The sequence below is a fragment of the Hemitrygon akajei genome, chromosome 3, assembly GCF_048418815.1.
Source record: "Hemitrygon akajei chromosome 3, sHemAka1.3, whole genome shotgun sequence".
Classification (NCBI taxonomy): Eukaryota; Metazoa; Chordata; class Chondrichthyes; order Myliobatiformes; family Dasyatidae; genus Hemitrygon; species Hemitrygon akajei.
This window is the reverse complement of record NC_133126.1, coordinates 24,806,129-24,828,404: the sequence shown is the minus strand read 5'-3', so window position 1 is coordinate 24,828,404 and position 22,276 is coordinate 24,806,129. Positions and strand designations below refer to the sequence as shown.

Sequence of the window (22,276 nt, the reverse complement as noted above, 5' to 3'; positions counted from 1 at the left end):
TCTGCATTTTTCTATTACATTTCAGTTGTTTTCTATTATAGATTTTCATGATCATTTGTATTATATTTGTATTACACAAGCTTTTATTTTGGTCTTTTCACTTCTACAATGTCTAATGCTTGAACATTTTCCTGTTGGAGTTACTTCCAATTAATTGGTATTTCTTGAATTGTCCCAATGCAATTATAAAACATTTCTTCTGGAGCATCACAAACACTGTTCAACTTCAAAGCTTATGCAAAAAGATATGTAAAAAACTGTCTTAGTTATGGCTAGCATAAATTTTGTGTTGCCTTAATACTTCTAACCCTCCCTACATATGAATTGCATTGCATTTTCTTTTGTTAAATACATCATTGCCAAGAATTTTCTTGGAACAGGATAAGGGTTTTCCCGATTTGCTGACTTTGAAAAGATGATAAAGGCTTCTGCCAGTCTTCCAATGAAGCTACAATGAGAAGAACTTGGCATGGAATAGCCAGCTACATGTATAATAGAGACACCATGATTAAAGTATAATGAAAAATATGCATTGTAATATCTGAAGCTCTAGGTCTGAGTGAGTCCACTAGGGTAGTCAGAGGTTTGAAATCTGCGAATCCACAAGTTCATTGGGTGGGAGGGAGGAAAGGGGCTTGATTTGCTGCTGTTGTTTTGATGTTGTTGCTGCTTGTGTTGTTCTGCTGAACACTGTGGTATGCTATGTTGGCACCGGAATGTGTAGTGACACTTGCAGGCTGATCCCAGCACGTCCTTGGGTTATGTTGGTTATAAATGCAACTTTGGTATGATCTGGCTGAGGAGTATTGGGTAAAAGCATTGAATAGGGTTCATTCCTTGTCATCATGTGCTAGACTGGGGCTCATACAATTTAACGTTTTACACGGTCCATATAAGTAAAGCCAGGTTTGCTGACATATATCCTGGGACAGACGCTGGTTGTGACAGGTGTTCCTTCTCTCTGGCTAGTTTAGTGAATGCATTTTGGTCTTGCTCTCGGCTTGATGGCTATTGGGCACTGGTTTTTAAAATTATCAGTGAGGTTTTGGGGGTGACACTGAGACCTTGCCCGCTTATAGCTGTATTTGGTGTGGCAGATGATGGTTTGGGTTTAAATGTAAACCAGTCGGGTATCATTGCATTTACATCGCTTTTGGCCCAAAGGAGAATTTTGCTGGTCTGGAAATCTGCCACTCCCCCATCTGCTGCTGCTTGGTTAGAGGACGTAATGTTTTTTCTGAAATTAGAAAAGATTAAATTCACTCTGAGGGGGTCTGTGAAAAAGTTCTATTCAAAATAGGGACATTTCTTGTCATATTTTGGGAGTTTTAAGGAATTGCCTACTAGTTGAGGGCATTTGATTGTACTTGGGAAGTTGCCTCCCTTTTAACATGCATATGGTTTACCTCACAGGGTGGTTGATGAATTGTAATATGAGTGTATTCTGGATCATCTGACATGTTGTGGATGTGTGGGCCTTCATCTTGAAGTAGTGTGGAGGTATGGCTGTGAAATGTCCGTACTTGTATTTGTGAAGTGTTGTATTGTAAATACATTAGCTGCCATGGTATGTTCAGGGAAGGTGGGTGAGGGGAGTTTTGTTTAGGGGTAAGATATAAAAGCAAAATGGAGGAAAATGTTATGCATTATATATTCTGTATTGTGTCATTCCTTCAATAAAAATAAATATAAATGCAAATGCCACATTTCACTTGATTCGAGTAGGATGTTAGGCAGCCACCACATTGTCCTTGACAGATTGGGCTCAGGGTCCAGTGGCATGAAATGCAAGCTCACTGCTAAGGTCTCCGTTGGATTACTCTTTGTCTGGAGCCTCCCCTTGACCTTACCACAATAGGTGACTCTAGCAGTCGCTCTGCTCCAGATAGCTAAATTCCCGATGTCATCACTCCACCACGATAGAATGATGATCCTTGGAGAAGTTCACTGTATTTTGCTGTATGTTTTGAAGTACATGTGATAAATAAATGAATCTGAGTATGACTTATACATCTTGTTTACCAACTCATTAACGATCACTTCAAGCTGCTTACCTTTTTATATTCAAAATATGTTGACATGACTCATTTCTAGTCTTTACTTTTTATTTGTATACATTAGTATTCTGTTTTGTTTTTAACATTTATTTTCAACTTTTTTTTCTTTTCAGAAACTGGCTCATTTTATCATGATCATAATGAAACAAGTGTGGAATCAATGAACAGACGCCCAGATAACACACAACTGAATGAAGGCAGAATGTCAACAGCACGCTTTTCAACCTGGGTCACTTTTGACGATGACCCTGAACCAACACAAAAATCACTTTTAAAACGGGGAAATTCTCATTGCTATGTAGATCAAGAAAAAGTTGAGACATCCTTGGGGCCTAAAGGTGATGTAGAAAAGGCAGCATCAATAAATAATCTGTTGGATTTTTCAACCAAGGAGAAGAATGATGTGTTTTCGCTAAATAGACCTGCTACAAATCCCTATTCACCAACACGTACCACTAACCCATTTTTGGATGAAGCTCTACGTGATGTCCAGCCATCGCCAATCAACCCATTTCAAGCATTCTTTGAGAAAAAGGAAAGTTCTGGTGTAATCAATTCATCACAAAACAACTCTCAGATCTGTCAGCAGGTAAATGGATCTGACTCTCCATTTAGTGGTGCAAACATCATTAGGCAAATAGATTCTACTATGACATCCAGCAGAAATCAAAATGATCAATGGACTTCAGCTGATTTCCGGAATTCTTCAGATTTAGTGTCACTATTTTCTGATATAAATATAAATAATCAAGAGGATTCTGTTTTCAGAAATTCACCAGTCTCAGTTTCTGATATAAAAGTCAATAACCAAAGGGATTCTTTTGTATTCACTAATGCCATGGATCTTATTTCCCCATTATCTGATGTAAAAGCCAATATACAAAAGAATTCTGCTGTTTTTGAGAGTTCTCTGGATCCAGCCTTTCGATTTCCAGCCGTAGATGTGGACAATCGAAAGGACTCAGTTTTCAGAAGTTCATCAGATTCTGTTTCTCCACCTTCTGATATGAAAATCAGTAGCCAACCAGATTCTGTCATGACATTTGGTCATTCTCCAGACTCCCCATTTCCTTGTTCTTACATCAATGGTCAAAGAGACTCCATTATTTTCAATAATTCTCTAAATCCTACATTTGTAGATGACTCAATGAATTGCAGCCTTCAAAATGAAGTAGTTTCTCAACTCAAGCCAATCAATATTATGGATCCAGATCAGGTTAACTGCCCTACCTTAGCTGATGACCCCTTCAATTCTCCAGAGGCAGAAAGCTATGCGGATGACCTTTTCCATCTTCCACCTAGAGATGGGTGGACAATGATGTTGCGAATACCTGAGAAAAAGAACATAATGTCATCAAGACACTGGGGTCCTATATATGTTAAAATGCTAGATAATGCACGTTTACAGCTCTTCTATGAAAAAGGTCTTGAAAAGCCTTTTAGGGAGATCCAGCTTCAGAATTTCCATGAGCTGTCTGAGCTCAAACTTCAGAACTTTGATGAAAATGGAAAAATACATACTATAAGAATAGATCAAGTATTATATAGGGAAAAACGTAAGTACCATCCCTTGTCAACAGTAGTTCAGGCACCTGTTAGGGTGCAGGTAATCAAACTGGGCACCACCTGTTATGAAGATTATGTAAGCTTTGTAACCACAGTTCAAGATACTCTAATGAAACTGCCAAGTACCAGAGAGATTTGTGCCAATTACATTGAAGAGGAAATAACAGTGGAAGTACAAGATGAATTTCGAGGTATTGTGGCCAAAGGAGACAACAAGCTTGTCCAACACTGTGTTGTCACTCATATCAGTATTCTGGCTTTTGTTTCTGGGATGCCAGAATGTCGAATAGGCCTCAATGATGTTCAGATGAAAGGAAATGAAGTTGTTTCAAGACATGACATTATTCCCACAACCACAACCAAGTGGATTAAAATAAATGACTGTCATTTCCACAAATGTGTTGATATTGATGAATTCAATAATTCCAGATTAATTAAATTTTTACCATTGGATGGTCATAAATTTCAGTTGATGCATTTCAGGACTACTTTTAGTGAGAAGGCTCTTCCATTCTCCCTTAAAACTTTGGCTTCTGTTAAGGGGGCTGAAGTGGAACTTCAGTCTTGGTTGGTGATGTCATCAGGATTTGTGCCCAATCGAGACCAGCTTGCCGCCATGCCTTGTGAAAATGTGATGATCCGGTACCCTGTCCCAATGGACTGGGTTAAGAACTTCAGGCGAGAAGGTGTCTTGCGAGAGAAGTCACTCAAAGCTAGAGTGAATAGAAGTGCCAGCTTTGGTAGTGCAAGCGTGTCTGGCTCTGAACCTGTAATGAGAGTAACACTGGGAAGTGCCAAGTATGAACATGCTTTTAAATCTATTGTATGGAGAATCAATAGGCTTCCAGACAAAAATTCAGGTGAGTTATCAATGACTCAGAGCTCTGCTGTAACTGTTTCTTTTAACTATTATTTACCAAAATAAGCCCTTGGTTAGAATGCATAGTAAAGGAAACAATTAAAAAAAGCTATTAATTGCATCTTCAGACACATACTAAACGAAAGAAAAATACTTTCCAACAGAATTTGGTTTATTAGCACTGACATATGTTGTGAAATTTGTCATTTTTGCGACAAATAAAAAGTTAAGTAAAACATCCTTTATAGTTAATGAAAATGCTGAAATAATGGAAATGTAAAGAAGGAAACACTTAGAAATTCCAGTGTACCCATAAGATTTTTGTCCCACTGCAAAAGACTTCAGCTGTGCCCAAAGCCTCTGAAGCATTAGACCTGGTGCTGCACATTTTTTGTACTTGCAAATTTAGGCCTTCTTTTCAAAGGTGGTCCTCATCAGTTGGTTGTCCACAGCATCTGAACAGCAGATAATTGGAGATAGGGAGAGAAGTAGATGATATTTGTGAGGTAGTTTAAGGACAGTCATGTTGGTTTTGAGGCAGTGCAGGGAAGGGTCACTAGATTTAATCTTGGGATAAAGGGATTGATGTATTTTAGGGTTTATGAAAATGAGAGACGATTTTTATTGAAGTGAAAAATTAGAGCAGCTTGAAAGGTGCATACTGAGCATTTCATCCAGTGGAAGCATTTAAAACTGGGGAGAGAGGTCCTTTTAAGAAAGGACACAAGCGTGAGGAGGTGATCTTTTTTCTCTCTGGGTGTATGTTAACTTGGTAAATTGCTTTATTATTTTTATATACACAGTGAATAGCTTTGTTTGGCCTGCCATCCATACATATAATTTCATTACATCAGTGTATTCAGGTAGTACAAGGGGAAAACAATAACATACAGAATAAATTGTTACAGTTACAGAGAAAGTGCAGTACAGGCAGACATTTAAGTTGCAAAGAGGAATATTGTGAGGTCAAGAGTCTATATTGTCATACTAAGGAACTGTTCCATTGATAGATTTTCTATCTTCCGCACAGTGGGAGAGGGGAAACAGGAGAATGTCCAGAGTGGGAGGGGTCTTTGATTATGCTGGCTGCTTTGCCAAGGGGGAGAAAGTGTAGATGGAGTCCATGGAGGGGAGGCTGGTTTCTGTGATCTGCTGAGCTGTGACAACAAATCTCTGCAGTTTCTTGCCATCGTAGGCAGAATGGTTGCAGTACCAATCCATAGTGGATCTGGGAAGGATGTTTTCCTGCTGTATTAACAAAACCTGACTTAGAGTTCAAGAGGACATGTCAGCTTTCTTTAGCCTCTTGTGGAAGTAGAGGCCGTGGTGAGCTTACTTAGGTAATGGCATCTACAGAGCACTGAGCAGGTGATATATTCGTTACAGAGAGACATTGGTGCTACAAGGGCTTCAAGGGATATCGGATGAGAGTGATCTTATTGAATGACAGAGCAGGCTTGAGTGATTTTTTTTTGGTCTACCACCTGCTTCTGTTTTGTTCTATTCCCATGTGACTTGCATCCGAAGGTCTTACCAGATGTTTTTATAATGATTAAAACAAGTCTTTCTCCCTAAGATCTGATGTGCCCTTGGTATTCAGGGTGAGCAGACATCTAATTTATTATCTCTGAATGTGTGATGAGATTACCACCAAACTCCCATGTCACTTCTGAAGGCAATTAGTATCGGTCTTGCTGACAGCTTTATCGTACTTGTTTATACACAAATGTTCCTCTACAGCAGCAGTAAGGTATTGAAGTCAGCTCAAAGTAACGGTCTAGTTTTATCAAGAATGTGATGGAATTATATACAACTTTCAACAGTGAGGCAGACCAGTCAGGCTGATTGTGGCAGTACTGTAATTTCTGTACCCGATGAGCATGCTGTCATATTCATTCACTTACATACCCTTCTTTCCCCTCTTTCCCCCTCCCACCCCTCCCCTCCCTCTTCTCTCCCCCCCTCCCCCACCCCCTCTCACACTCCCCCCTTCCACACCCCTGCCCTCTGCAGCTGTCTTTTCTGAATACCTTCTTGGAATTATTACTAGTTTTTCTTTATACTATGTCCCCTGTTTTGTAATTGTCTGCATAATATTTAACATATTTCTTTCATTTTTATCCAGTCAAATATGTTCACGAGTTACCTCAGTGTTTTGTGGGCAAATGTATTTTCAGTCTTTCCTTCTAAAAATGTCATAAATCTTATTTATATGTTTGAATGCATCTCATTTCTTTAATATAGAGGCGAGTGTTGTACCATTTAAGTAACTGATTAACACAATGTATCCTGACTATTGCAACTTTTAATTCGGAATCAGATTTATTATCACCGGCATGTGTCGTGAAATTTGTTAACTTAGCAGCAGCAGTTCAATGCAACACATAATATAGAAGAAGAAAAAAATAATAATAAATAAATAAGTCAATCAATTACAGTATATGTATAATGAATAGATTAAAAATTGTGTAAAAGCAGAAATATATATTTAAAAAGTGAGGTAGTGTTCAGAGGTTCAGTGTCCATTTAGGTATCGGATGGCAGAGGGGAAGAAGCTGTGCCTTCAGGCTTCTGTACCTCCTACCTGATGGTAACAGTGAGAAAAGGGCATGCCCTGGGTGCTGGAGGTCCGTAATAATGGATGCTTCCTTTCTAAGACACCGCAATTGTAAATAAATTTATAGTTAAATATTTTAATTCCTAACTGTAAATGGAGATATACATAGGTATTGGAACTCATTTAATTTCCGTCTTGACGCTGTATCAACAATTGTAACCAGCACGAAATGCCCAGAATAATTGCCTCTTGCACTATTTTGCTGAAGATGATGATCATGGTTAAGTAGGGTGTCTGCAAAAGTAAGGCAATTGCTTCACCATTAATAATCAAACTAACATTAAAGAGGCAGGACAATTAACAGCCATCTAATTGTACCAGATAAATTCCAACCTTTATTCTGCATTAACATGTGTTAGCTCTTTGTTACAGTCGGTTGTAGGCATAGCCATCAGAAACTAACAAATAACTAACTGTTATGTTCAAAAAAAGATGAAATATTCCATGGTCAAACTTTCCCAGATGCACTGTGTGAAGCTGCTTGAAAGAATATAGTACAATTGATGTAACATTCTGATCTGGATTTGTGCTTCATCCACTGCAGTGATTTGAGCAGATAGACAAACACTTAAGACACAGTGCTGTACTCTAAGAGTGTTGCCTTTCAGATGAGATTTCAAGCTAAACCACTGTAAGAGAGTGCTATAACAAAATAGGAATTCTGGAAGTACTCAGCAAATCAATAGCAACAGTGGAAAGGAAGCAGAGTTAATGCTTCAGATCAATGAATCTTCATGTGATAGTTTGCTATGGTAGCATTGTCCACTGTAGTGGATGTAAGTTTTTAAAAAATCCTAATCAAAGTAAGTTTATTGTCGAAATAGGTATATGTCACCATATACTACCTTGAGATTCATTGATTTACAGGCACTTACAGGAAAATAAAATACAATGAATTTATTTTTAAAATACATATAAACAAAGACAGAACGTGCAATGTGCAAAAACAATTACTTTAAATAAAATAAACTTTATACATAATAAAAAATGAATGTACAAGAATAAATTGTTCAATACCTTTTCATTATTTACATTCATAGTCAAAGTGTTCCATACTGTATTACATTCATTAACGTCAATAACACTTATGTGGCACTCTGGGGTGTTACAGCACTGCAGTGCCTGAGGGGCTTCCTCATCCAGCCTGGCCTCTCCATCTCCAGGAACAGAAGAACCCGACACCGGTCCTTCTCCCACTGAACCCTTGTGGCGACGGCACCAAGTTTCAGTGCGTCCCTCAGATCATAGACCTGCACCCTGTCGGCAGTATTCCTCCACAGACATCTCGATGTACTGGCAGACCAAAGGGCACCTTTCACCGAGTTGATGGTCTGCCAGCACCACTTGATGTTCATCTCCGTGTGTGTACCTAGGAACAACCCATCGATCAGAGAGCACACACAAAATGCTGAAGGAACTCGACAGGCCTGGCAGCATCTTTGGTAAAGAGAACACAGTTGACTTTTCAGGCTGAGATCCTTCATCAGGTCCTGCTGCCTGGCCTGCTGACTTCCTCCAACATTTTGTGTGTGTTGCTTGCTTGGATTTCCAGCATCTGGAGGTTTTCTCTTTTTCATAGATCAGAGTCCTCTGTCAGAATTGTAGATCTGTCATACAACTGCATGGGATGAACCATGACACAAGCCTTTGCATCTTCCTCACAGCCTCTTTGCAAAGCTACAGTCCATGCAAATTAAAAAACGACAATAATGCTGAGAACATACATTGTAGAGTCTTTGATAGTGAGTCTGTAGGTTATGTAATTCAGGAGCCTAATGGTTGTAGGCGGTAATAACCGTTCCTGAACCTGGTGATGTTGGACCGAAGGCTTCAGTACCTTCTTCCCAGTGGTAGTAGCAAGAGAGCATAACCTGGGTAGAAACATAGAAAACCTACAGCAATAGGCCCTTTGGCCCACAAAGCTGCATCGAACATGTCCTTACCTTAGAAATTACCTAGGGTTACCCATAGCCCTTTATTTTTCTAAGCTCCATGTACCTATCCAGGAATCTCTTAAAAGACCCTATCATATCTGCCTCCATCACCATCACCAGCAGCCCATTCCATGCACTCTACTCTCTGTGTATAAAAAAAAACTTACCCCTGACATCTCCTCTGTACCTACTCCCAAGCACCTTAAAACTGTGTCCTCTTGTGCTAGCCATTTCAGCCCTGAGGGGAAAAGCCTCTGACTATCCACAAGATCAGTGCCTCTCACCATCTTGTACACCTCTATCAGGTCACCTCTCATCTTTCGTCGCTCCAAAGAGAAAAGGCCGAGTTCACTCAGCCTATTCTCATAGGGCATGGTCCCCAATCTAGGCAACATCCTTGCAAATCTTCTCTGCACCCTTTCTATGGTTTCCTACATCTTTGCTGTAGTGAGGTGACCAGAGCTGAGCACAGTACTCCAAGTGGGGTCTGACCAAGGGGTCCTATATAACTGCAACATTACCTCTCGGCTCTTAAACTCAACCTACGATTGATGAAGGCCAATGAACTGTATGTCTTCTTAACCACAGAGTCAACCTGCGCTACAGCTTTGAGGGTCCTATGGACTCAAACCCCAAGATCCCTCTGATCCTCCACACTGCCAAGAGTCTTACTGTTAATACTATATTCTGCCATCATATTTTGATCTATCAAAATGAATCATCTCACACTTATCTGGGTTGAAGTCCATCTGCCACTTCTCAGCCCAGTTTTGCATCCTATCAATGTCCCGCTGTAACCTCTGACAGCCCTCCATGCTATCCACAACATCCCCAACCTTTACTAACCCATCCCTCCATTTCCTCACCCACTAAGGGTCGGGGTCCCAGAACAGATTCCTGAGGCACACCACTAGACCGGCCCCATGCAGAATATGACCCATCTACAATCATTCTCTGCCTTCTGTGGGCAAGCCAGTTCTGGATCCACAAAGCAACGTCCCCTTGGATCCCATGCGTCCTTACTTTCTCAATAAGCCTTGCATGGGTCCCTTATTAAATGCCTTGCCGAAATCCACATACACTACATCTACTGCTCTACCTTCATCAATGTGTTTAGTCACATCCTCAAAAAATACAATCAGGTTCATAAGGCACGACCTGCCTTTGACAAAGCCATGCTGACTATTCCTAATCAGGTTATGCCTCTCCAAATGTTCATAAATCCTGCCTTTCAGTATCTTCTCCATCAACCTACCAACCACTGAAGTAAGAAAGTGTAAAGTAAGTGAATCCACTGCATTAGATGAAGGTTTTCTGTTGTTCTGGCAAATAATTATTTGTCAACCAGCATCACTAAACTACCTGATGAAGGGTATCGGCATAAAACATCAACTCTATTCCCTTCAATAGTTGCTGCATGACCTGCTGATTTCCTCCAGAATTTTGTGTGTGTTACTCTAGATTTCCAGCACCTGCAGAATCTCTTGTGTTTGAGGTCACAGAACTATTGCTGTTTATCTTGTTACAGTTTGTGGGACTTTTCTGTGCACGATTTAATAATCGTTTTTACCTCCAGGTCAACAGTGATTGCTTTTCAAAAAGCACTTTAAAACATCCTAAAGATTTCAAAGGCAATTTTATCTTAAAATATTTTTCAAAATGCAATCTAGTACATGGAAGTAAAACTCCAGTCACTCCATTTTTGTTAAAATAAATTCTTTGGATTGAAATACTTAATTTAAACCATATTTGATTCCATTAAGTAGTTGGTTGATTTAAAAGCATTGCATTAGTTCTTTTGAAACTATTTCTGCCAAAACCTAACTTAAATCCATTAGCCTCCTGTCCTGAAGGCACCTCTGCTCCTGCAGTGAACAAATCAGTCAATGAAAATATCATGCCTGCACTTCTCTAGTCTAGGTCAGTGCCTCACCTTAACTCTGAATCATCAAGGGAGTTTGAATTTTGTTTATAAGCAGCTGATAAAAGAGCTGTTTCAAAAATTTCCAAATGATTGAAGCTACAGTACATGTCCAGGCTTTGCCCTATTAATCATACTGCAGTGTTCCTGGATAAAGGCAATTATACACGCCATTGTAATTAAATTCTGCCTGCAATTATGCAAGACATGACAACCTCTGTTATTAGTAAGAAACTGAAAAAAATCAGCATGGGAACAGACTTTTTACTTTGCCATTTTGTAACATTAATGTAAATTGTTCTTGCTCTTGGAATTGTCAGTCTGTATGACTCTTCAGCCAATAGTGTGTGCTTACCACCATGTACCCATATGTACTAATCCCATTTTCCAACATCAACCTGTGGCTTTCTATATAATGGTATTTCGGATTCTCATCTAATATATTGAAAATTTCTAACAACAACCTTAAAACAGATTTCAATAGGTACAGGTGAGAATTTTTTCATCCTCACTAAATAACTTGGAATTTACCCTAAAAGTATGTCCTATTTTATACTGCAGGGGATTTTTTTTCCCCTCAGTTTTACACTAGCTCTGCCCTGTCATGTCTGTCATAATCTCCCTTCGGCCTTCTCTGTTCCAAGGCAATCAAATCCAGCCAAACCAGTTTCTCAAAATTTAAAGTGCTCCATCCCAGGCAATGTCCTGATGTACTTCAGCAGTAAAACTCTTAATTAAATTTCCACAGGAGCTCATCAGGTCAAATAGCATCTATGGAGAGGAATAAAGAGTCTCTATTTTAAATGAAGACCCTTCATCAGGACTGAAAGGGGTTTGGCCCAAAGCGTTGACTCTTTATTCTCTTCCATAGATGTTGCCTGACTTGTGAGTTTCTCCACCATATTGTTACTTTGGATTTCTAGCATCTGCAGAACCTCTTATGTTTATCAAGTCAAAAATATTTTTCTATCACTGAAGACTGTCCTATGCTTTATCAGCAATGACACCAACTTTTGTGTCAGCTACAAGCTTAACTAATCATATTTTCTCCATTCTCCATTCAGGATTATTTAATGTAATTTCCTGTACACAAATGTAAAGGAGAACAAAATAATTGTTATTCTGGATCCAGTACGGCGCAGAAAAACACAGTAAATATAAATACGTAGGATAGCTTATTGTAAGTTCACAAAATGACAGTAGGTTGTACGTAAGGAGACTTGCAGGAAATAATAAAGTAGTGGTGAAGTTATTGGGTGGAGGTGTTGATCAGCCTTGCTGCTTGGGGAAAGTAACTGTTTTTGAGTCTGGTGGTCCTGGCATAGATGCTATCTAGCCTCCTCCCTGATGGGAGTAGGAGAAACAATCCATAAGCAGGATGGATAGGAACTTTCAAGATGTGGCTGGCCTTTTTCTGGCACCTCTCTGTATATGTGTCCTTGATGGTAGGTTAGGCTGGTGCTGGTGATATGTTGGACAGTTTTAGAGCCTTCCTGTCCATCACAGTGCAGTTTCTATATTGAGCAGTGATGCAAATTATTAGGATGTGTATCTGTAGAATGATGTGAGTATAGATGTACAAAGTCCAGCTCTCCTTGTCGTGGTTTTTCGTGCCTTACAAATGACCAGGAGACGCAGAAGATTCTTCAAGAAGGGTTAAACTTTAATTTGCAAATCAAAGCTGAGACAGTCATTGAACTAGTCGCTGATTGCCCACCGATCCTCGGACACAGTGGCTTTTAAAGCAAACTCTAGCTGCATTTTACACGTACTGCACGTACACTGTGCATAGCAAATAATAAACTCAGAACTGAGCAATGTTCTAATCTACATTTCTTTAGTTCTTTAGCTACCTCTCATTAACACACCATTGTCTTCCACATTTTTAAGATCTCTGTCTCCTACCAAATTGAATACATGCATAGAAAATAATAAACTCAGAACTGAGCAATGTTCTAATCTACATCTCTTAGCTACCTTTCTTTAACACACCATTGTCATCTTCAGACTGCAGTCTCCTACCAAATTGGGTACATGCATAGCAAATAGGAAAACTCAGAACTGAGCAATGTTCTAATCTACATTTCTTTAGCTCTTTAGTTACCTCTACATTCCTAAGATTTCATTCTACTAAATTGAGTACATTCATAGCAAATAAGAGCAAGCTCAGAACTGACTTCATAGTTTTGGTAAATTTATACTTTTATACTCCAATATCCTCAGTCTCATCAGAAAGTAGAGGTATTGATGAACTTTCTTGACTGTGAGGGATGTGTTCTGGGACCATGAGAGGTTATGAGTGATGTGCACATAAGGAGGAGTTTGAAACTCCTCCTTTGTCTTGTTGACATTAAGAAAGAGGTTATTTGCCTAGCACCAGGCCTTGAGCTCTTCCACTTCCTCTCTGTAGGCCGTCTCATTGTTGCTGATGAGCCCCACCACTGTCGTGACATCAGCAAACTTGTTGATGTGATTGCTAGGGTGTTTGGCCATGTAGTCATATGTGAGCAGAGTGTACAGCAATGGACTCAGCACACAGCCCTTGGAGGCTTCTGCAATGAGAATGAGGAGGAGGGAGAAGCGGTTGTGCATCCTGACTACCTGAGTTCTGTTGGTTAGGAAGTCCAACACCCAGTTGTGCAGTGGTATATTTAGACCGATTAGACCTTAGAGCAGGAGTTTGTTCACTAAGGTCTGTAGAAAAATAGTGTTGAATGCTGAACTGAAATCCAGAAACAGCGTTCTGACAAGTGTCCTTGTTTTCTAGGTGTGTCAGGGCCACCAGTGCATGATTGATGCTATGGCATCTGTCATAGAAAGACATCATAAGTTAGCATGTTGGTGAGTGGCAACGTGGCAGTTTTGGAGTTTTTGACATGTGCCATTAGCAGCCATTCAAAGTACTTCAATGTGATTGGCATCATGGAGACTGGGGGGTGATTGTTTAGTTCTGAAGCTGTTATTTGGTGTAGGGATAGTGTTTGCTGATTTGAAGCATGTGGTGACATAATCCTGGATGAGTGAAATGTTGAAGATGTCCTTGAAGACGAGGGTGAGCTGGTGTGTACACCCCCTGAGTATTTGGCCTAGGATGTTGTCTGGCCTGGCAGGCTTATGGGGGTGGCTCTCTGCAGAGTCCTTATCAAGGAGGGAGGCTTCACTGGTACAGTCAGTGCTGTTTTCATTGCATAGTCTGTAATGCCCTTGAAACCCAGCTGCATAATCTGGGGATTATTATTGGATAGGAATCTCTAAACTTTTGTGCTGGGACAGGCTTTGCCCACTTGATGCAAAGAAACGGATTCTCCCAATCTTCACATGCAGATCATTAATATATAGAGCAAGCAGTGAGATTCCTAGCACCAATCCCTACAGTACACTAGTTATAGACTTCCATTGCAAAAATACCTCTTCGACCATCACCTGTTGCCTCATAAACCTGGTGATTGATGCTCTGCTTAGTAACCGTTTTGGCAGACTAAGTTCTTTTTCAGGTTTATTATCACTACTGACATTTGTCATGAAACTTTTTGTTTTGTGGCAGAAGTACAGTACAATATGTAAAAAAAATCAGTTACAATAGGAAAATATTTTGTAAAATAAATAGTGCAAAAAGAGAGCAAAATAGTGAAGTAGTGTTCATGGACCATTAAGAAATCTCATGGTAGAGGGAAGAAACTGTTCCTAAGTATACATCTTCAGGCTGCTGTACCTCTTCCCCGATGGTAGCAATGAGAAGAAGGCATGTCCTGGGTAGTGAAGGTCCCTCTTAGTGGATGTTACCTTCTTCAGGCACCACCTTTGAAGATGTCCTTGAGAGTGGGAAAGCTAGAACTCATGATGGAGCTGGCTGATTTTACAACCTTCTGCTGCTTTTTCAATCATGTGCAGTGGAACCTTTTTTGTTAATTATTCACAAGTTACTATTTTAATTTCATTGATATGTGAACCATTGCCTGAAATAATTTGTTGCTTTATTTCAAACTTTTGGTATTGGTAGTAGCTTGACACACTGTGTTTCATGCATGATTCCTGCCCTCTCAACAACAGGGCCCTGGTTCCCACACTCCCTTTCACACACTGTGCGTTCCTGGTTCCCACATTCTCTTTCAGAATCAGATTTATTATCACTGAAACAAGCTGAGAAGTTTTAATGGCAGCAGTTTTTTCCTGATTCCTGGACTCCCTTTTGACTCACTGGGGTCCTGCATAGACTATTTTCTAAACAGAAAGCAAATTCAGCAATCAGAGGTGCAAAGGACTTGGGAGTCCTCATGCAGGATTCCCTAAAGGTTAACTTGCAGGTTGAGTCAGTGGGAAGGAAGGCAAATGCAATATTACCATTCACTTCAAGAGGACAAGAATATGAAAGTAAGGATGTGATGCTGAGGCTTTGTAACGCTTGTGAGCAGTTTTGGACCATTTATTTGAGAAAGTATGTGCTGGTATTGAAGTAGGTCCAGAAGAGGTTCACAACAATTATCCCAGGAATGAAAGGGTTAATGTATGAGGAGTGTTTGATGGCTCTGGGCTTGTACCCACTGGAATTTAGAAAAAAAGAGAGGAGAATCTCATTGAAACTGATTGAATATTGAAAGGTGTAGATAGTTTCTTGTAGTGGGGCAGTCTAGGACCTGAAGGCACAGCCTCAGAATCCAAGTACTTCCCATTAGAACCGAGATGATGAAGGATTTCTTTAGCCGGAGAGTGGTGAATCTGTGGAATTCACTGCTACAGTTTGCTATGGAGGACAAGTCATTTGTTATATTTGAAGTGGAGTTTGAAGGGTTCTTGATTATGTTATGCATCAAAAGATGTGGGGAGAAGGTAGGAGAAAGGGGTTGAGAGGGATAATAAATCAGCCATGATTGAATGGCAGGGCAGATTCGATGGGCCAAATAGCATAATTCTGCTCCTATGTCTTATGGTCTTATGCTTCACATGCTCTCTTTAAACTGACTCGACCTCATTTTCTGTACTCTTTTTAAATTTAGTGGGTTCCCACAATAGTCAAAGTCGAAGTACTTTTTAAAACAAAGTTCACATGTGTTACCATGTGCTTTTTTTTGCAGTTTACAGGAAAATAATGAAATACAGATAAATTTATTAAAAACTATACATAAACTAAGACTGACAAACTACCACTGTAGAAAAGACAAACTGTGCAAATGAACACTGAGAATATGAGTTATTGAAACAATTTTTGTGTAGGCACTGTATGTGCTACATAGAAATACACAAAACATCTAATCGGTAATATTTATTCAATATGTTTTTGTTGTTTGCTCACAAGCATACAAACTATTAGTATAGACCTTTAGCCTCCTTTCCTTCCTGATACAGGGTCTTAACCCACAGTGTCAGCAATTCCTTTCAATTCTGGCTGCTGCTTGATCCACTGAGTTCCTGCAGAAGTTTGATTTTGATTTTGCTCCAGATTCCAGCAAATGTTCAGACTCTTTTCCTTCATCTATCTAATCTCGGATATTCTTTGACATTACAGCAGTTTCTTTGTCACTCTGTCCTTGTCTATGTTCTTTGACTCTTTACTCTTTTCAATCTCCAGCTATTGTCTGCTTCCATCCACCCCATCTCATTGTTAAATAATTTGAAATACTTGCATAATAATACATCATAACACATTGTGATCTAATGCCAGAAGGTCCAGTTTAATATGTAATTCAATTTGTATTTCCTCATACCAGGTAGTATCATACAGTGTGCTCTATAAATGCTCAACCTTTTTCCTTTATTTTGATCCCAACATTCCATTTTGCATATTAATCAAGGTTTTATTTTGGCTTGTCTGTACTACTTTATCATTCTGTTCTTTATATCCTTGCGATGAAACATAGAAGTTTATCAACAATCTTATAAATTTCATAGCAAATAGAAGTAGAGAACAACAATGGGGATGGAGTGTGGGAAAGAATTGCTGACATTTCTTTTTCAGGCTCTGCATCAGTACTTAGAATGAAGAGGGAAGATGGCCTCTATAAAGAGGGTTGAGAGAGGTCCAGAGGTGATTTCTGGACCAAGGAGGGTTGAAGGATAACAGATAGGTGGAGCTGGTGGGCAAGGATGAGGGGTGAAATTAGGAGGCAGAGAATGATATGTGGAAGCAAACAAGGACACAAATATATAGATGAACCATAGAGGGGAAGATGAAGTTGAAGACTGGGGGGGGGGGGGGGGTGGTTATAGGAAAGGGAACAAAAATGGCAATGCAATCTAGAAGAACAACATCTTGTATTCAGTTTTGATGGGCTACAACAGATTATGAATACTGAATTTCCAATTTTTGGGTATCCTTCGTCTCCTGGCTTTCCTTCCAATTCACTACTGGTCTTCCCATTTTTGTTCACTTTCTCATTACCTTCTTCCCCATTGAACCCTCCAATTCTGAACCACTCTCCTCCTCATTCTTTTTGCCCAGTTTCCAGCATCTGCAGACTTTTGCCTGTCCATGATAAACATAGGATATGGAACACTACAGCACAGTACAGGTCCTTCAGCCCACAATGTCATGCTGACCTTTTAGCCAACTCCCTAGATCAATTTAATGCTAACTCTCCATTTTTCTTTCATTTCCCTTAATCTCTTTAATGTATCCATAAGATATACAGTACTGTGCAAAAGTCTAAGGAACAAATGAGAGAGAGAGCACGACCCATATCAGAATCAGGTTGATCATTGCTCACGTATGTCATGAAATCTGTTTCATTTTGTGGCAGCAGTTCAGTGCAATACATAAAATTATTACAGTACTGTGCAAGTCTTGGGTTCCCTAGCTATATATATGTGCCCAAGACTTTTGCACAATACTGTAGGAGCAGAATTGGGCCAATCAGCCCATCATGTCTGTTATGCCATTCCATAATTGCTGTCTTATTATCCCTCTCAACCCCATTCTCCTACTTTCTCCCTGTAACCTTTGATGCCCTGATTAATCAAAAACCTATCAAACTTTGCTTTAAATATACTCAGTGATATGGCCACCATGGCCATCTGTAGCAATGAATTCCACAGATTCACTATCCTCTGGCTAAAGAAATTCCTTCTCGTCTCTGTTTTAAATGGACCTTCCTCTATTGTGAGGCTGTGCCCTCTGTTCCTAGACTAACCCACTATAGGAAACATCCTCTCCACATCCACTTTATCTAGGCCTTTCAATATTCAAAAGTTTTCAGTGAAATATCCCCTCATTCTTCTAAAGTACAGGCCCAAAGTCTCATGTTACTTGTTTCATTCCCAGAATCATTCATGTGAATCTCCTCTGGATCTCCTTCAATCCTAGCACATCTTTTCTTAGCTAAGGGGTCCAAAATTCTAACAGTGTTCCAAGTGAGGTCTGACAGATGCCTTATAAAGCCTCAACATTGCAATCCTTGCTCTTATTTTCTAGTCCTCTCAACCTGCAAACTAACCTGTAAGGAATCCTGCTCAAGGACTCCCAAGATCCCTTGCACATCTAATTCCTGAATTTTCTGGCAACACACACAAAATACTGGAGGAACTCAGCAGGCCAGGCAGCATCTATAGAAAAGAGTACAGTCGATGTTTTGGGCTAGTCTCTGCCCTTATTTCTTCTTCCAAAGTGCATGACCATACACTTCCCCACATTATATTCCATCTGCCACTTCTTTGACAATTCTCCCAATATGTTGAAGTCTTTCTGCAGACTTCTTACTTCCTATTCACTACCTGTCCTTCCACCTTCCTTCGTATTGTCTGCAAACCTAACCCTAATGCCATCAATTTTGTCATCTAAATCATTGACGTATAACATGAAATGAAGCGACTCCAACATTGACCCTGGAACACCACTAGTCACTGACAGCCAACTAAAAAAGGCCCCCATAATTCCCAATCTTCCCCTCCTGCCAGTCAGTCAATCTTCTATCCATGTTAGTATTTTCCCTATAATATCATGGGCTTTTACCTTGTTAACCAGCCTTATTTGTGGCACCTTGTCAAAGGCCTTCTGAAAATCCAAGTAAACAACATGCGCTGACTCTCCTTTGTCTGTCTGCCTCTACCAGCACCCTTGACAGTGCCTTCTTCACACACACCAGTCTCTGTGCTTTAAAAAAAAAAGGTGATATCCCTCCAAATTATGCCCTGTTGTATGAGCTATTTCTGCCCTGGGAAAAAGGTCTCTGGCTGTTCGCTCTGCATGTGCCTCTTATAATCTTGTATTCCTTTATCAAGTCACCCCTCATCCTCTTTTGTTCCAGAGGGAAAAGACGTAGCTTGCTCAACCTATTCTTATGAAACTTGCTCTCAAATCCAGGCAGCATCCTGATAAATAACTTTTGCAGTTGATCAAGTTCCTCAGCAGACATGGGTGCAGCCCAGTATTGTAGTAGTAAACATAATGCTTTATAGCACCAGTGGTCAATTCCCACTGCTATCTGTACAGAGTTTGTACCTTCTCCCGGGGACTGTGATATCTTCTGAGTGGTCCAGTTTCCTCCCACATTTCAAAGACATATGAATTAGTTAAGGTTAGTAAATTGTTAGCATGCAATGTACAAACCAGAAACACTTGCAGGCTGCCCACAGCACATCCTCAGACTTTTTTGGTCATTGATACAAATGACCCATTTCGTTATGCATGTTTTGATGTAAATGTGACAAATGAAGCCAATCTGTTTATTCTCTTCAGGTAATCAAATTCTATTATGTGAATCTTCCATGCAATCGAAAAACTAGCTTTTCTGGTTCTTCAGTATTAATTTCTTTAGATGTTCTACAAAGATCATTGATGCACTTGTAAAAACACTTGCAACTTTTCACACTCTGTATACTAATAAAATATAAAATACTGTTTTTACAGCTTCAGGACATCCGCATTCCTTTTACTGCCACCTTGAGCTAGGATCTGATCGGGAAGTGCCCGCTAGTTTTGTCCACTATGTGGATGTGGAATATGACATGCCATGTACGTCAGCATCAAAAACAGCAGTTAGGTCGATCACAGTAGCTGACAAGACAGATATGAGAAAGTGGGTTGTTTACAAAGCACACTACAATTATCAGGTAAGCTCCAAGTTATAATCACCTTATGGCGTATTACTATCATTCATTTTTCTTGAACAGTGAGTACACTGTACATCAGCACTGATATGTTCCCAATGTTCAAATTTTCAATTCTATTCTTCCCTTTCCTTTCCAGTCCTGATGAAAGCACAAAATGTCGACTGTTCATTCTTCTCCATAGATGCTGTTTGACCCACTGAGTTCCTCCAGCACTTTGTGTGTCTGTTGTGTCAAGAAGAAAAGAAAAGCTTACAAAAGTTTCAGAGAGCTAGGTAATGTTAGAGACCTAGAAGATTATAAGGCTACTAGGAAGGAGCTTAAGAAGGAAATTAGGAGAGCCGGAATGGGCCGTGAGAGGACCTTGGCAGTCAGAATTAAGGAAAACCCCAAGGCATTCTACAAGTATGTGAAGAGCAAAAGGATAAGGCGTGAAAGAATAGGACCTATCAAGTGTGACAGTAGGAAAGTGTGTATGGAACCAGAGGAAATAGCAGAGGTATTTAATGAATTGTAGCGATGTACTACATACAGAGCTAGAAACAACGACACGCAGTCAGTAAGTCGTTTCGAGACTAGTTTATTCAAACTTCGCGGCACTGGCTTTTAATCCCTAGTTCCCACCCTCTCCGGTTGGAAATGACGTCAAAAGTACATTACCAAAGTCTCTCCCCGTGCACGGGCTATTTGTGAGCTGGCTTGCCTGCGCAGAAAGTGGGTTGCCACATAACCCCCCCGCCCCCCCAGAACTGGCGATACACCCCCCCCAATGTCCACAGTCTGGATCAGTCTCTGTTTGGCCGCCTGCCTCTGCGCCGCGGTGCCTGAACCTCGACCGGCTGCGCCGTCCACATGGGCTGGTTTGAGTCGGTCCACCGTGAAAACCTCCTCTTTCCCCCCAATGTCCAGAACGTACATGGACCCGTTGTTCCTGATCACCTTGAACGGCCCCTCGTAACGGCCGCTGTAGTGGTGCCCGGTGTGCGCCCCTTCGTACAAACACAAACTTACAGTTCTGCATGTCTTTGGGTACATAGGTCGAGGTCTGTCCGTGCTGTGAAGTCGGTACGGGGGCCAGGTTGCTGAGCCTTTCGCGTAGTCTGTCCAGGACTGCTGCGGGTTCTTCCTCTTGCCCCCTTGGGGCTGGTATGAACTCTCCTGGGACGACCAGGGGTGCGCCGTACACCAACTCGGCCGACGAGGAGTGCAGATCCTCTTTGGGTGCTGTGTGAAGTCCAAGCAGGGCCCAGGGGAAGCTCGTCCACCCAGTTAGGTCCTCTCAGGTGGGCCATGAGAGCCGACTTCAAGTGACGGTGGAAGCGTTCTAGTCCGTTCGACTGTGGGTGGTAGGCAGTAGTGTGGTGTAGCTGCGTTCCCAACAGGCTGGAGGTGGACTGGGCGCCTCTGTCGGAGGTAATATGGGCTGGTACCCCGAAACGTGCTACCCAGGTTGCAATCAGCGCTCAGGCGCAGGTATCAGATGTGTCGGTGAGCGGGACCGCCTCTGGCCATCTAGTGAACCGGTCTGCCATAGTTAGGCGGTACCGCGCTCCTCGGGACACTGGTAGGGGCCCCACAATATCCACATGAATGTGGTTGAACCTCCTGCGGGTGGGTTAGAACTGCTGCGGCGGGGCTTTAGTGTGCTGCTGCACCTTGGCTGTTTGGCACTGCGCGCACGTTCTGGCCCATTCACTGACCTGCTTGTGAAGTCCGTGCCACGCGAACTTGCTGGAGACCAGCCGGACGGTTGTCCTGATAGATGGGTGCGCTAAACTGAAAACTCGCCGCCGCCAGGCTGCCGGGACGATGGGGCGAGGTTGGCCGGTAGCCACGTCACACAGGAGGGTCCTCTGACCTGGCCCTACGAGGAAGTCTTGCAGCTGCAAACCTGAGACTGCGGTCCTGTAGCTGGGCATCTCGTCGTCTGCCTGCTGCGCCTCCGCCAGTGCTGCATAGTCCACCCCCAGGGACAGGGCTTGGATAGCTGGTCTGGAGAGTGCATCCGCCACGACGTTGTCCGAGACATGTTGGATGTCCGAGACATACTCGATGTCCGTCGTGTACTCGGATATGTAGGACAGATGTCGCTGCTGGCGAGCTGACTAGGGATTGGACACCTTCGTGAACGCGAAGGTCAACGGTTTGTGGTCCGTGAACGCGGTTAACGGCCTGCCTTCTAAGTACCTGAAATGCCAGATTGCCAGATACAGTGCTAACAGCTCCCAGTCGAAGGCACTGTACTTGAGTTCGGGTGGTCATAGGTGCTTGCTGAAGAACGCC

The 22,276-nt window shown here is 41.3% G+C and overlaps 1 protein-coding gene across 7 annotated transcripts in view; it reads left to right on the top strand.

The window, feature by feature from the left end:
* ston2 (stonin 2) overlaps positions 1–22,276 on the top strand; it is a 144,755-nt gene that overhangs the window by 110,820 nt on the left and 11,659 nt on the right. For 6 of the 7 annotated variants that reach the window (XM_073039356.1, XM_073039354.1, XM_073039357.1 and 3 more), the window contains 2 exons: positions 2,171–4,483; positions 19,794–19,996. In XM_073039356.1, the coding sequence (XP_072895457.1) occupies positions 2,171–4,483; positions 19,794–19,996 (2,516 nt within the window). Of the gene's footprint in view, positions 1–1,398; positions 1,501–2,170; positions 4,484–19,793; positions 19,997–22,276 lie in introns of those variants that run through there. The other variant, XM_073039360.1, reaches the window with a different exon arrangement.